Source organism: Panthera tigris, chromosome B1 (assembly GCF_018350195.1).
Source record: "Panthera tigris isolate Pti1 chromosome B1, P.tigris_Pti1_mat1.1, whole genome shotgun sequence".
Classification (NCBI taxonomy): Eukaryota; Metazoa; Chordata; class Mammalia; order Carnivora; family Felidae; genus Panthera; species Panthera tigris.
Genome location: NC_056663.1, coordinates 167,309,302 through 167,323,800, shown reverse-complemented (window position 1 = coordinate 167,323,800; position 14,499 = coordinate 167,309,302). Strand labels below are relative to the sequence as shown.

General features: G+C 36.3%; 1 protein-coding gene across 1 annotated transcript in view; it reads right to left on the bottom strand.

The window, feature by feature from the left end:
• Positions 1-4,869: 4,869 nt before the first annotated feature.
• KCTD8 (potassium channel tetramerization domain containing 8) overlaps positions 4,870-14,499 on the bottom strand; it is a 252,419-nt gene continuing 242,789 nt past the window's right edge. The window contains exon 2 of the mRNA XM_007075932.3: positions 4,870-5,517. Within this exon, the coding sequence (XP_007075994.2) occupies positions 5,057-5,517 (461 nt within the window). The 3' untranslated portion in view covers positions 4,870-5,056. The remainder of the gene's footprint in view (positions 5,518-14,499) is intronic.

The window sequence follows — 14,499 nt, the reverse complement described above, 5'->3', positions numbered from 1 at the left end:
TTGGTGGATATCAACAAACTGCTTCTAAAGTTTATATTGAGAGGCAAAAGACCCAGTAGCCAACACAATTTTATAGAAGAATGAAAAGGACTGACATTATCCAACTTTAAGACTTACTATAAAACTATAGTAATGAAGACAGTATGGTATTGGTTAAAAAAATAGATATAAAAATCAATGGAATAAAATAGACTTATATAAACATAGTCAACTAATTTTTGATAAACAAAAAGAAATGCAATGGAGCAAATGGTCTTGAAACAACTGGGCATCCACATATAAAAAATGAATCTCATACCCTTAAATATTAACTCAAATGAGTCTCAGACAAAAAAACCCCAATGGATCACAGACCTAAATTTAGAACGAAAAATGACAAATCTCCTGGATAGGAGATAACACAGAAGAAAAACTGATGACCTTAGGTATGGTAATGACTTTTTAGATACAACACCAAATACACTATTCATAAAAGATAGTTGATAAGCTGGATTTCATCAAAATATTTAAAAAATTTAAAACTTCTACTCTGTTAAAGACAATGTCAAGAAAATGATAAAACCAGCCACAGACTAGAAGAAATATTCATAAAAGAAATATCTGATAAAGGACTGTTATCCAAAATAGACAAAGAACTCTTAAAATTTGGCAATAAAAAACAAACAAAAAGCCTGCTTAAAAACTGGGCCGATGTTCTTAACAGACATCTCACCATAGAAGTTATACAGGTGGCAAAAAACCATATGAAAAGATATTTTACATTACATGTCTTCAGTGAAATGGAAATTAAAACAACGAGATGTTACTACAAATCTATTAGAATGGCACAAATCTGGGACACTAACAATACCGAATGCTGGTGAGGATGTAAAGCAGTAGGAACTCTTATTCACTATGGATAGAAACGCAGAATGGTACAGCTACTTCAGAAGATGATCTGTTGGATCCTTTACAAAACCAAACATGCTCTTACCATATGATCCAGCAATCACATTCCTTTGTATTTACCCAAAGGAGCTGAAAACTTAGGTCCCACAAAACCTGTACATGGAAGTTTACAGCAGTTTTATTCATAGTTGCCATAACTTGGAAGCGACCATGTTGTCCTTCAGTAGGTGAATGGATAAACTGTAGGACATCCGGACAATGGAATATAATTAATTCAGCACTGAAAAGAAAAGAGCTATCAAGTCAAAAAGACATGGAGGAAACTTAAATGCATATTACTAACTTAAATAAGCTAATCTGAAAAGTCTATGTACTGTACGAGTCTGACTGTACAACATCTGGAAAGGGAAAAGCAATGTAGGAGAAAGATCAGATGTGTCCATGTAGGTTCATTCGTTGCAACAGGTGTACTAGTCTGATGGAGGATGTTGATAATGGAGACTAGGAATGTATGAGAGTAGTGGTGTGGGGGAAATCTCTGCACCTTCTCAATTTTGCTGTGAACCTAAAACTACTCTAAACAAGTCTTTTAAAAAGTGGGGAGCCTTAAAATTGGTGTGTAATGCAATTGTGTCGATTTATCTGCAACCTGAAAAGGCACAGTAGTTATTATCTAAAAGTTTTCTCTTGCTAAGTTGCTAAGCTGTACTTTTCCTAGCACTGTGGCTAGAGAGAGCAGGATTGTGTGTGTGTGTGTGTGTGTGTGTGTGTGTGTGTTTTCTGCACCTGTTACTGTTTCTGGGGTACTAGGTGCTTTTTCAGCTCCAAGACTGGGATATATGATGCAAAAAGAAAACCCAGGAAACTCATTACCCTGTTGTTCTTTGGGTCGCAATACCCTTACTTAGACTTCCTTCTTCTCTCAGCCTTTCAGAGCCTCTTAAGTGTGTTTGTATATAATGTCTAGGATTTTTAGTTGTACTTAGTGGGCAGAATAGGGAAAAGTGTGTCTAGTCCATTTTTCCAAAATTGAAAATCTCACAATTAATTTTCATTTCCTTTTCTCATCTTAGTATTCAATATATTTCTGTTTAAAATAACAACAATAAGATATCAGGTCACAAGTTGAGCGTCTATACCAAAGAAAAGTATACCATGTGAACTCCATAAATATTCAAAAAATAAATATGTGAGCTCCAAAATACATTTATTCTCCATAAATACTCAACTTCAGTACCAGCTTCCAGCACTTTGGGCCTTTGGTGATTCTCCAGATTTTATCTCTTGATTCTTTGCTAAGGGAGATTTACCCGTCAATTTTAGCCCTACTCATCTTTAAATCTGGAGTCTCCTTTTCTTTAGGGAAGTACCCCCATTCTAACCGCCTTCCTTGATACCCTTGTAACCCCAACTGGGGCTAGTCAGATTCTAGCCTCTGGAGAAAACACAATGGTTTGGGAGAATCAGACCATTAAGTTTCTTCCCAAAGGTAATAGCTGGCAATTCATATTTCTTGAATGCGTTGCTAACCTTTGAGCAACTTGGTGTATGGCAAGTGTTCAATACACTATTATTGAAATGGGTTCTGATTTACTAAGAACTAAAAGGATAGACATTCCTACTGTCATCACTTCTCTTGTGACATAGAGATAAGAAGATCTGAAATAGTCCACTTTTACTAAGTTCTTATCATTGCAATTCTATTTTAAGTTCTATGTTTGGAAAAAATAGAGCAGGGTGTAAGGTGTTTTTCAGCTCTATTCCCTGCCCTCCATTGCTGGGCTTTGTATAGCAAGATGATTACCTTTATAAATTACATTTCCTATGCTCCTTTGCCAACTGGCTTCCACTTATATTGGAACAATGGAGAACATTGATGGGATATTGGAATGTGGGAAGCCAGGATAATTCCCCCCCCCACCCTCTTTTTGTTTTGGGAGGCATTGAGAAGTGACTGTGATTCTTTAGTGGCTTACAGTTCTTACTGGACAACTTATTCCTCTCTATTCTACATTCCCCATCTGATAGCCTTGGTTCCTGGGTTCTAGAAAGACCACCACTTCTCCTTTTCCCTCGATCTCCAGGAGTGGTGGTGATGCTTTTCTTCAATTACCTCAGTTAAGTCTTCTCTATGATATCATCCCCGTTATCCCTGAGATCACACAGGTCATAAGGGGAGGGACTTTTAAACTGTGGCAGTGTAGGAGTGCCTGGGTGGCTCAGTCAGTTGAGCATCTGCTTTGGCTGAGGTCATGATCTCATGGGTTGTGGGTCTGAGCCTGGCATCAGGCTCTGTGCTGACAGCTTGGAGCTCAGAGCCTGGAACCTGCTTCGGATTCTGCGTCTCTCTCTCTGCCCTTCTGCTGCTTGTGCTCTGACTCTCTCGGTCTCTCAAAAATAAATAAACTTTAAACAATTTTAAACTGTGGCAACCTAACCACCAAGCCTTATTCATTTAACCAGCATGTTGCAGCTACATCAAGCCATGGCAGGACTCCCAACCTTCCCAAAATAAAATGCAGAATTGGTCAGTAACTCCCTAAAGTCTTATAGGTAATTCAAGGTCAATCATATATCTGGGTTTTCTTCAATAGTCCACTGTAGATGATATTTTATTTAATAGTAAGTGTGAAACCTAAGGCTATATTAAAAAATGTATGCAGATAAAAGAATTTGAAGTCAGTAATGCTTATCTCCCTATATTATACTAAAGAAATGATACCACGAGTGCTGCTCAGCTTGTATAAACTAACCACAGAGGAGATGAGCTCTATAATTCTTGAAGATATTTTTACCATCTCTCATCCTATTCTTTAGTAAAATTCCATGATATGTATTTCTTTCCGTAGAAATGGTGAGGCAAAAACTGTGAAAGCTTATTTCCACATATGCAATCAGAAAGAAATCACTTGTCATTCAGGCTGACCTTTCAGCTTGCTATTAACGTTTTTGTCTCTTAATTTGCAAGAGGTAACTTCCCAATTGTTTTGGGGGAAGCTTTCAATCTGGTTGTCAGCTAAAATAAAATTTTGGTGCATTCTTAGATGAAGTCTTTTTTTCTTGCAGGCTAAGGGTTTATTAATCAATCCCAGGGCTATCTGGATTGGACTCCCTTTTGATTTATGTTAAAACTCTCACCTGTCAACATCATGGTTGAACGAATCATTCTCCAGCTTGAGATTTGAAAGGAATATTGAAGACAATGTGACAATTGAGTATTTTCAAAGAAGAGTCAATAGAAATCAAGGAATTCCAATATATTTCCTTTTTTTTAATAAATACATAAAGCTTTTTACCATTTCCCTCAATTATTTTGATTAACATGATAATAGTATCTTTCAGAGCATTATTATACCAATTTTCACAGCCTGATGTAAGGACTCATTTCACAGAAATAATCATGACTAGCATTAATAGATGAATGTCAGTGCCATAACACAACAGCATAAGGCATATTTACACCATCTTAACATACAGAACACCATACACATACACAAAAAGTCACAGATCCAGACAAATAAAATCGATCTCTTAGACAGTTTACATTTATAGGCTTTGCCTGAAACATTTTTTTTTACTTTATTTTTTTGTAATTTTCTTTCCAAGCAACAAACAGATCTTCCCTATGTCATGTGATTTATTTGTAACATTGTGTTCATGCAAAAATAATACTTGTTTTATTGCATTAACATTTAAACAGTTTTGGATTTGGGTCCCAAAACCATCATCTAACATTTTACTTGATGTTGCTTCATCCATATTGTCATTTTAGTTGGAGTGATATGATGATTTGTTTTCGGTGAGTTACAAAATGACAAACATATCCAGTTGACCACAGTTCAAAAATCAAGATTCTAAGCTTCTGGATCATGCACATTTTACTTTCATTCTTGCAAATGGTTTGAGTCCGATATGCCATTTTGGTTAAACATTTATTTATTTATTTATTTATTTATTTATTTATTTATTTATTTTCTCTTTTCAAAATCATACTTCTAAAAACAACAACAACAACGAAAAAGAATGAAAGAAAATACTGTCCCACATCCACTGTTCACAAAAAGGAAGAGCAGCAAGAATCACACTGACCATTGTTAGGATATAGTCAGGTGGTGACACCGTAGTGAACATCGAATGTCATTGAAATACTGCAGGAATGTGACTGTTACTATAACCCGTACTTCTGCAGCAGTTCAGATTGCCACTGGCGTTTGCGCTCTGGAAAATAATCTGGAATGTGGATTTTTTTAAAATCCTGAATACACTTTTTCATTTCTTCTTCCACACTTAGCTTCTCACAGACTTTCTTTTTGGACAGATTTGTTTCCCGGGACTTGCTGATGAGTGTCTGAAAGAGTTCACTGTTTCTGCGTTTGTCGGGTGGGGGCATCCATTGCACAGGTGCTTTTTTGGAAGGGCGATCCAATGTTAAGGTGTTGGGCTGGTGAGCTGTCGCCTGCTGGGCACTGGGTGGGTTGTCCTGGGGAGTGCTCGCCTCTGAGTGGCTGTCACAGCTGGAAGTGGAGAGCTCATTACAGGAAGTCCCACTTTCACTGCCTTTATCTGTGACTTTGTCATGTTTCCTATCTTCATGTTCTTGTTTAGGTGACACTATCTTCTGAGGTGGTCCTAAAATGAGAAAAAAGAAAAAGTAGAACAACTAAATAAGAAGCGGGAAGGTTAAATTAAATAAGCTTTATATTTTTAAAATTTTAAACCAAGAATATTTATCTTAAAAAAATGTCCTATGTTGTATCCATTTATATTTGAGGGATTGAATACAACACCTAGGTCTAGTAATGCACCTTGAAACATGCAGCATTCTGGTTAATTATTTATACAATCAAGTGTGGGAGGTTTTCTTAAGTATTTCTGCCAGAATAGATCATCAATAACTTTATACTAAAATGATTTTTGTTATTGTAGTTACTAGATCCTGAAATCCAACCAGATATCATATGTAAATATTTTGTTAGTCCCATACCTGTTTCATTAGACACTTTGTTCATTTCGGTTCTAATTATTGGGCTAGGAGTCTTTTGTGTATATATTTTGCCACTATAAAAGCAGAAAGTACCATTGCTCTATTTTACAAAGTAGCCGTTTTCTTGAGGCCAGAGGTCCAACAGCATTGTTTATGTTTCCAAGTGGGAGACTGGTTTAAATCTTATCCTCAGTCTCTTAATCTTGTTTCCAGTATTTCCTTGAAGAGGGTTATGAAAGTGATGTAAGATATATAGGTGTCTATTATTACAGTGAAAAATCCAGCAGAAATATAGTATTTTCTTAAAATACAAGGCTTATCATTTGAGGTAAATTACCTAGGAGGACAATTTTCAGAAAGTGATAGTTTGTCAAGATAATTATTTCAAACACACAAATGGTTTATTTTCAAGTGGGAGCATATCTTATTCTTTTTGATTCTGCTGTGAGATTAGGACCTCCATTTAACATTTACTGAACACTACCAAATACCCAGAACTATAATAAAACCTTGATTAACTAAAGCCCAACCACTGAAAACTAGGTTATTCAAATCTTATTTTTCTCTTGTAGTCAACTTTTGTAAACACATTATATAAATCAGAATGGGGAGTGGGGAAAGGCATCAGTGTTTTTAAGCAAAACTGCCCAGACGATTCTACAGAATTGAGAACAATTGGTCTAATTCATAGGGTCTCAACCTGGGCCACATATGGAATTACCTGGAAAGCTTAGATTATTGATGCCTTGGTCTCAACACCAGACATCCTAGTTTAATGAGATGGCACCCTAGTTTAATGGCCATCGGGCCATTTAATAGATCCAGGTGATTTCAACCTGTAGCCAAAATTATGAACCTTTCCACATTCTACTATAATTAAATGAGTTCATAAGCAGTATGAATACTTTATACTACTCAGAAAAGTGAGGAAACAAACCAACTTTAATGAAAAAAATACTCTTCATAAAAGCATGTACTATGGGCAACATGCTATTGGGTGTCATTGCCAATTTTCCCATTTAAAATCAGAAGAAACAAAAGGAGATACTGAGCATTTGAGTGGATGAAGTTTGAGTTGGGTAGGATTAAAGATTTAAAATACTTAAGAACTTTTTGGAATGATGGAAAAACTCTATACCTTGATTGTAGTGTTATAGGACTGTAGGCATTTATGAAAGCTGATAGAATTATATAACTAAAATGGGTGTCTTTTGGTAGGTAAACTATATCTCAATTGACATAACCAAAAGCAAACAAACAGAAACCCTTAAAGCATATATACCTATTTGAGGGAAGGTCTTAACTAATATTTCATACTTCGTTTGCAATACAGTAAAAGTATAAGAAATGCTGATGCTCATGAAGGCTTACTAAGAAAGCATACTAATACATTTCAAGAACGTTGCAACCATGAATTAAAGAACACAAAAACAAGCAGTTGTTTTTTAAGCCTCTGTCGTTTTCTTTTATGCTAAGAGAGAATGGGAGTGGATCTGAGGGATGGGGACAGAGGAGATACACTTGTAGCATTCCTTGTTGCCTTATTCAGGTTCATTCTGAACACTCCTCTGTCCTTAGTGGCTGATGGGCACAAACTATGTCCTCAGACTCCCTTGCCTTCTGGCGTTCAGTCGAATTCAGCCAGTGACAAAGAGTGGCAAGACCATGCCCTCACCCCATCCCACCCCCAAGATTTCTCTGACCTGGCTGCCCCCCGGACTAAGAGGCATAGCCCTGTCTAGCAACTCTCTCCACGTTCCCCCTCTCTCCCTCCCTCTGCCACTCCTATTTCCATATTCTATTAAACAGAGGTTCACATCTTCAGGTCGACAAGCGTTAACCATGTCCACTGTAATCGACATGAGGGTATTGCCACTCTGTTGTAAACTGTCAGTAATTAACGTTCCTAAAATTACCCAATAGGATATCCCTTCTCTTTCTTCTGGGACCCTGACTATTAGACCCACACCGGAACTAACCATCTTTTCCAGCATTATTTATAGGATCAGTATTTTAGTGACATCAGATTTTAGTGGCAATAATACTGAAAAGGATATGGGTTTAAAGTCCTAGTGACCTGGAATCAAATTCTAGTTCTCTGGAAAATAGTCCTGTGGCCTTGAACAAGATACATAGCTCTGCTAAGCCTCAATTTTCTTATTTGTAAAATGGGGTAGTAGTACTTTCCTCATAGGGTTATTTTGAGATTAATTGAAATACCCTACAAAAGGGTGTAGTGCAATAAATCTCAACAACGAGAGTGTATCATTGATTTCCAGGCCATTGCAGGAGATTTCGAGTTTGCTGAAGGAGCTCTGGATGGTGGGGGAGGTGCAGAGTCTATTTATATAATTATCTTTATGGGTGAGTGTGACCTCAAACTAGCATGATGGCCACTAGGCCACTCCAAAATAGGATATAAATAAATGCTCTTTACCCTTTCTGTCAATCTCCTTCATTACTTCAACCTGAAATCCCTACAGAAGAATCTATGATTTCATTCCCAATAATGACTAAAGGATTAACTGCAAATGCCTGGGAAAACCAATTTATATCTAAGGATAATTGAATGATGAGAAATCATTTTCTGTTAAGAGGCAGGGGAATAGACCATTTGATAAAGATACCAAAGCAGAAAAGTAGTAACATCAGAGTGGAAAACAGGACAGAGAAAGGGTAGTAGGTACCAGCAGAGCAAATGCTTCATTCCATTTTGATTCACTGGAAGGAAGATGCTGAAAGACATATGCTAGGGAGGGTACAGAGTTACATAAAGTCCAAGTGTTAGCTAAATAAATTACAAACAATTATTATGCCTAATGGCATTACAATTTATTCATGGAAATAAGCTTCCTCCCTGTCTTTCCAATACACACACAGACACATATAGAAACCCCACAATACAGCAGATACAATATATGTATGTACGTTGCAAATGAATTGCTCTTGTAGTATAAGACAGAACATCCAGGAAGACTTCTTTAAAGAAGGCATTAATCAGTTTGGTCAATGGAGTTGTACTGAGTTACCACTATATTCCAGGCACTGTGTTTGGATCTAGAGGAAGTTCATAGTAGGTGCTCTGGTGAAGTTCGAAGTCTATTTTATGATATTTTATAACATTAAGTGTTTGAAATGCATGGACACTTTAGAGTATCTCCCACTATAGATTTTAAACTCTGAAAAGAAGGAAGTGGGAACCTGAATTTATCTTAGGAGCTTTTTTTTTTTTTTAAGAACTTAGAATAGGTACAGATATTAACCAGAAACAAATATACACTTGTGTTTTTCATTCCTTCCGTTTCACAAGCTATCTTTAGGTAATGTGGGCTCACATCAGCAGACCAAAGTGGCTCAGATGTTTATATTATGACTTAAAGAAAAGTGCTTAACTTTATTTTGTCCACACTTTTGAATGTACAGAATACTATGACAGTTCTCTGTATAATCAATGCGAGTAACAAATAGACTCCTTTTAATTGATGTCAGAGTTTTTGAGAATGCATAACATATTATGTATTATTATTGCTATTTGATTAAGCATACTTTAAGTAATTACTGATAACTTAGTGGATTCAAATTGGAGCTAAGATAAAATAACAATGATTTATGGGTTTTTTATGACATGACATTTAAGAAAATTTAAATAAATTAAGAGGAAATAATGATTTACTTTAGTTGCTTAGTTTTCTTTTTTTAATGTTTGCTTATTTTTGACAGAAAGAGCACAAATGGGGGAGGAGCAGAGAGAGAGGGAGACACAGAATCTGAAGCAGGCTCCAGGCTCTGAGCTATCAGCACAGAGCCTGACACGGGGCTTGAACTCATGGACTGTGAGTTCATGACCTGAGCTGAAGTCGGACGCTCAACCGACTGAGCCACCCAAGTGCCCCAAGTTTCTTAGTTTTTCTTGGGAATACCTGCTAATTGTAGACTTCCAGGAATAATTTAAAACTTTTATTTTATATCATTCCATTCAATGATCCAAAGCCACATGAAATACTTTAAGTACAAGATGAAAAGTAATTTAAATAGCACTAAGTCATGCATATATGGGAACAGCATATGTCTCAGAAACTTCTCTGTGTCTCTTCAACTAGTAATAAAATAAAACATATACCTAAATGACCTTCTTAAAAGCATTTTGGTCCTGACTTAAAGCACGCATTGGATTTAGTTTAAGAAAAGAAAATGAAACATGATTTGGTGGGCTTTCTCCCATCACATAAATAAGTTCACCAGTAATTATTAGAATAAGCAACAAATCAATGAATAAGCCAATCTTTTACTTATTGAGGATTTAATCTTTAAAAGGAGTTAATTATTTATAAGTATACATTACATATGTATACCTAGAAACTTTCCAAAAAGTATTTGGATAAATCTTTTCATTTAGCTATTTCACATTAAATAGACTAGGATTTTCATCTAGGAGTTGATCATCTTTCAGTGGTAATGACAGACTTACCTAGGAGACCTGCAAGTCAGCTAACTAGGTCATGCATGCCTCTCCACAATTATTATTTTTCAATTTTTCCTTATTTTTTAAGGAACAGTTAGTGTACAACATGCACACACATACACACACACACACACATTATCTTCATTTATTACACTCACATTTTTTTTCAATGTGGGAAAGGCCTGGAAGGTCTGTGTTTGAGCTTGGCTAAGCTACTCTAAGAAAGTATTTTGTGCCCATCATGTAACCTCTCTAAAATTTGATTTTTGTTGGTTAAAATGTCTAAGATCCTTTATGGTATAAATTTCAGTAATTCTAAATTATGTAATGAATAGGAAGGGATTTTCCAGGCAATAAAATTCTAATCAGATTTTAATATATAACAAACACTAAAGAGTTATCATTAATAAAAATTACCTCTTAAAATGTGGAAACAAATTCAATTTCCCCTAAAGCACTTCACAGCAGTACAGGGTTCAAGGATAACTTTCTCTAAGTTTACTGATAGGAAGTATAGTTTAGAAGACATCATCAGTGTTTTGTTGTTGTTGTTGCTGTTTGTTTGTTTCATTAACTCTGTTCCTGTCGTGGAAACACAGCAGTGAGAATAACATGTAAAGCAACACAGTGCAGACTGGCGGGGCTCACATCCTAGTTCAACAGCTTACCAGGTGTGACTTCCTTGGGTGAGTTTCTTTGGGCCTCTGCTTCCTTACATTTAAATTTCTCAGAGATGTAGCAAGGATTAAATGAGCTAACACATGTAAAGCATTTAGGAGGGGCCTGGCATGTATAAATGCCCAAAATGTTAATTACTACGACTAGCAAAAACAACCCATGCTATTTGGCCATAGCATGGTCTATTTGTTTATCTGAATATTGAGAGGGCTAACAGAAGAACCCACATACTTCCACTCGAATTCTGGCTTTACACAGGCTACCTACGAACACATAAAGTACAGGTGTCTTCCGGCTTCTTTAGGCCTCAGTTTTGTGTCTGATAAAAATGAAATAAGAATATAGTAATACCTAGTCACAGGGCTATAATCAGAAAGGAGATACTGCATGTTGAAGCAATCCGCTGTGATGTTCTCCACAATAGGTCTGAGAGGCTATGAAGTATTAAATTTTCATGTCCGAAAAGGAATTTATTTGAGAAAATAAAGCACAAAAGCTCTCTTTTATTAAGATGTGTGAATTAAAGGCAGTAGTAAAAACATCACATTAAACAAAATAAAATAAATTGAAAGTATCACAATGGGCCAAAATTGTAACATAGGGCGAAACAGGGCTTTCAATTAATTCCATTGAATTTTATTGCACTGATACGAAAGGGCGGAAATTACAGCTTGTCTAAGTCATTTGGGTGGCTAGTGTAGTACAGAAATTAAATGTTAATATTTTCATCTTCAAAAAAGACAAGTGATTTCTGGGTAGTTCTGGGCATGGGCATGTTCAGTAAGAGGGATTCCATATTTTTTCTTGGAATACACAGGCATTTCCAAAGGCAGTCTACGTGTACAACTGCACACTTGAAAAAACCTTTTATTTTAATCTCTTTACCTGCCTAGTGATGATAAAAAAGACAGAATATGTAAATTATATCTGCAACAGGCACAATTCCCAGAAGGGAAATTACCCTTTAGTAGTACTAAATCCAATGGTGTGCGGATGGTTATGTGGCACTTGAACAGAATGAAACAATCCATCTGAAATATTAGCACCACATGTCTCTAAGTATTAAGCGGTTGAATCAAAAGGGAAAAAACTCCATTTTGATTTGCTAAACATTTGTTGAACACCTACCGTGTACCAGGCATAGTGTTAGTTACAAGAGGAAGGACACACACACACACACACACACACACACACACAGGTCAGGCTTAGGGTGACAGTAATGCAGCTGTATCTGAAGTTTGACAAGGACAGGAGGAGGGAGTAGCATTAAATTGTGATTGGAGTGATCTAAGGAGTGGGCATTAGTTTTCATTCATCAGTTAAATTCTCACACTTCATTGAAATTTAGAGTTCACATAGGAGATGGGTTCATCTTAGAGTAAAGGGCTATTTGAAAAAATAAAAATTAGTTTCTACATGAGAAAAATTAAACTCTTCTTTATGTTTTCTATAGTCTCTACTGTCTATAGTCTCTACTATCTCTACTCTACTGTCCACTGTGTGTGAAAAGATAAACACACTGCATTATTCCTTTTTACATCTTGACGTGATTAGTCACTAGTCCATTCTTCTGATCCATCCTGCACCTGTTAACTTTGTACTGTACTTATTTATTTACAGTATGTCTCCCGGTCCTAAATTGTAAACGCCTTAAAGGTAGAAACTACCTCTCTAGCCTATTATGAAGCCTCAATCAGAGTAATTGCTTGAGCAAATTAATAAACTGACCTTCACCTCCCTGAATTTCTACAGTATCTACTCCTTACTATATCATTCATTACCAATTGAGCATTCAGTTTCTTTTAGGTTCCTAAATGTTCACCAAGATGACCATCAAGTGTTAAGAAAGCTCCCATCCACCCCATACAAATATCTATCCCAATGGTGTCCTCTCTTCCTCAAAATGGTTATGGTTTCCATGAGGGCAGGGACTGTATCTTCTGTTTCCTTATATCACTCAGTTCAGGAACTGATTTGTTTTGTCATGGCACCAAATGTGCTAATAAAGTAAGTAAATGTAATGTAGCATTAGGAAAAAAAAAGTGGGAGAAAATATATGTTTAATTGAACATATACTTGAGGAGGTTTTCAAAAGTGGTCTTATTGCCTTCCATTTTACACATCTGTGTCCTCCTATTAGTTATTTATGTAGATGACACCCCAGGTCACCTTTGGCTACCCAATGGATTCATTTTTTATTTCCCATTACTTCCAGGTCCTGTTAATTCTACCCTTACAGTGGCTCCTGAATCAATTCCTTCCTTTCTGCTCCCATTTCCACAACTTATAACAAGTTTCTCATCACCTCTTACTGTGTCTCTTAACCAGTTCTCTGATGTCACTTTGGTCCCACTTCAAACCCTTTTTGCACCATTGCTGAATAAATATTCCTGAAGTCTAATTTCATCAAGTATCTCACTTGTACAAAACCTTCTAAATGGCTCATTCTGCAGACAGAACGAAACTTGAATACCACAGTTTGACACTGAGGATTGTCCTCAGTGTGACCCACATGATTATCCCCGCCCACCTTGTAGTGCTCCCCATATAGTAGCCAAAATATACTTGTTGTTTCTGGTAAATGCCTTGCTCAATTCATGTCGGTTTTCCTCCTCCCCTCGACTGGACTGTATTCCTTCCTTGCTCCATACCTTTCAGAACCTGCTCCAAATGGTGTTTTCAGCATAAAACCTCCCATTCTCACATTTGGATATAATCTCTTGTTCTCTTAATGACCCTGAGCAGTTTGTTTGAATCTATCTCAAAGTACTGAGCCTATTTTGTCTTAAATAATAATCCCTTCTATGCTAATTTTAACTTTCATCCCTGTGTTCTGCCCCACAACACATGCACATGCACATACACACACACACACACAAATACACACATACAAACTACATTAGTCACTATAGTGTACTGAATACACTATAGTGTATTTCTGTTACATTAGTAACAGAAATTCCTGAAGCACCACCCTATGACTGGGCTCATACCAATTCAGTAACTCTTTATAGAATTGAGTTAAATGAAATTAGTATTACCTACAAAAGAATGTCTAAACACACAGGGACTTATTTTATTCCCCAAGAGCTTCTTTTTTTTCTGTTTTCTTTTAACTAAAAAAGATAACTAAGCTTACCAAGTATAACTAAGCTTACCAGGTGTAACAAAAACGAGCAAAAAACAAAGGAGATGAGCCTTTGGCAGTGAGTTATAAGATGGACCTTATAGTCTCTCCAATTATTCAAAAATCTTCCTTTGGGAAGGTTCCTATATTATTCCTTTGAGATTATTAAAAAGAAATAATTTTGGAACCATAAATAATGAGGAAAATCTATCTCCTTTTCTCTGCAGAAGAATTCCACATCACTTATGTGATTGCACTGGATTCTTGCATCTAAATATTCACTTGCCCCTTTGGAAGCTCTATCACATGCGAAATGGTTACAGACACCTTGTAAGAGGTCTACGTTTAAAACATCCCTCC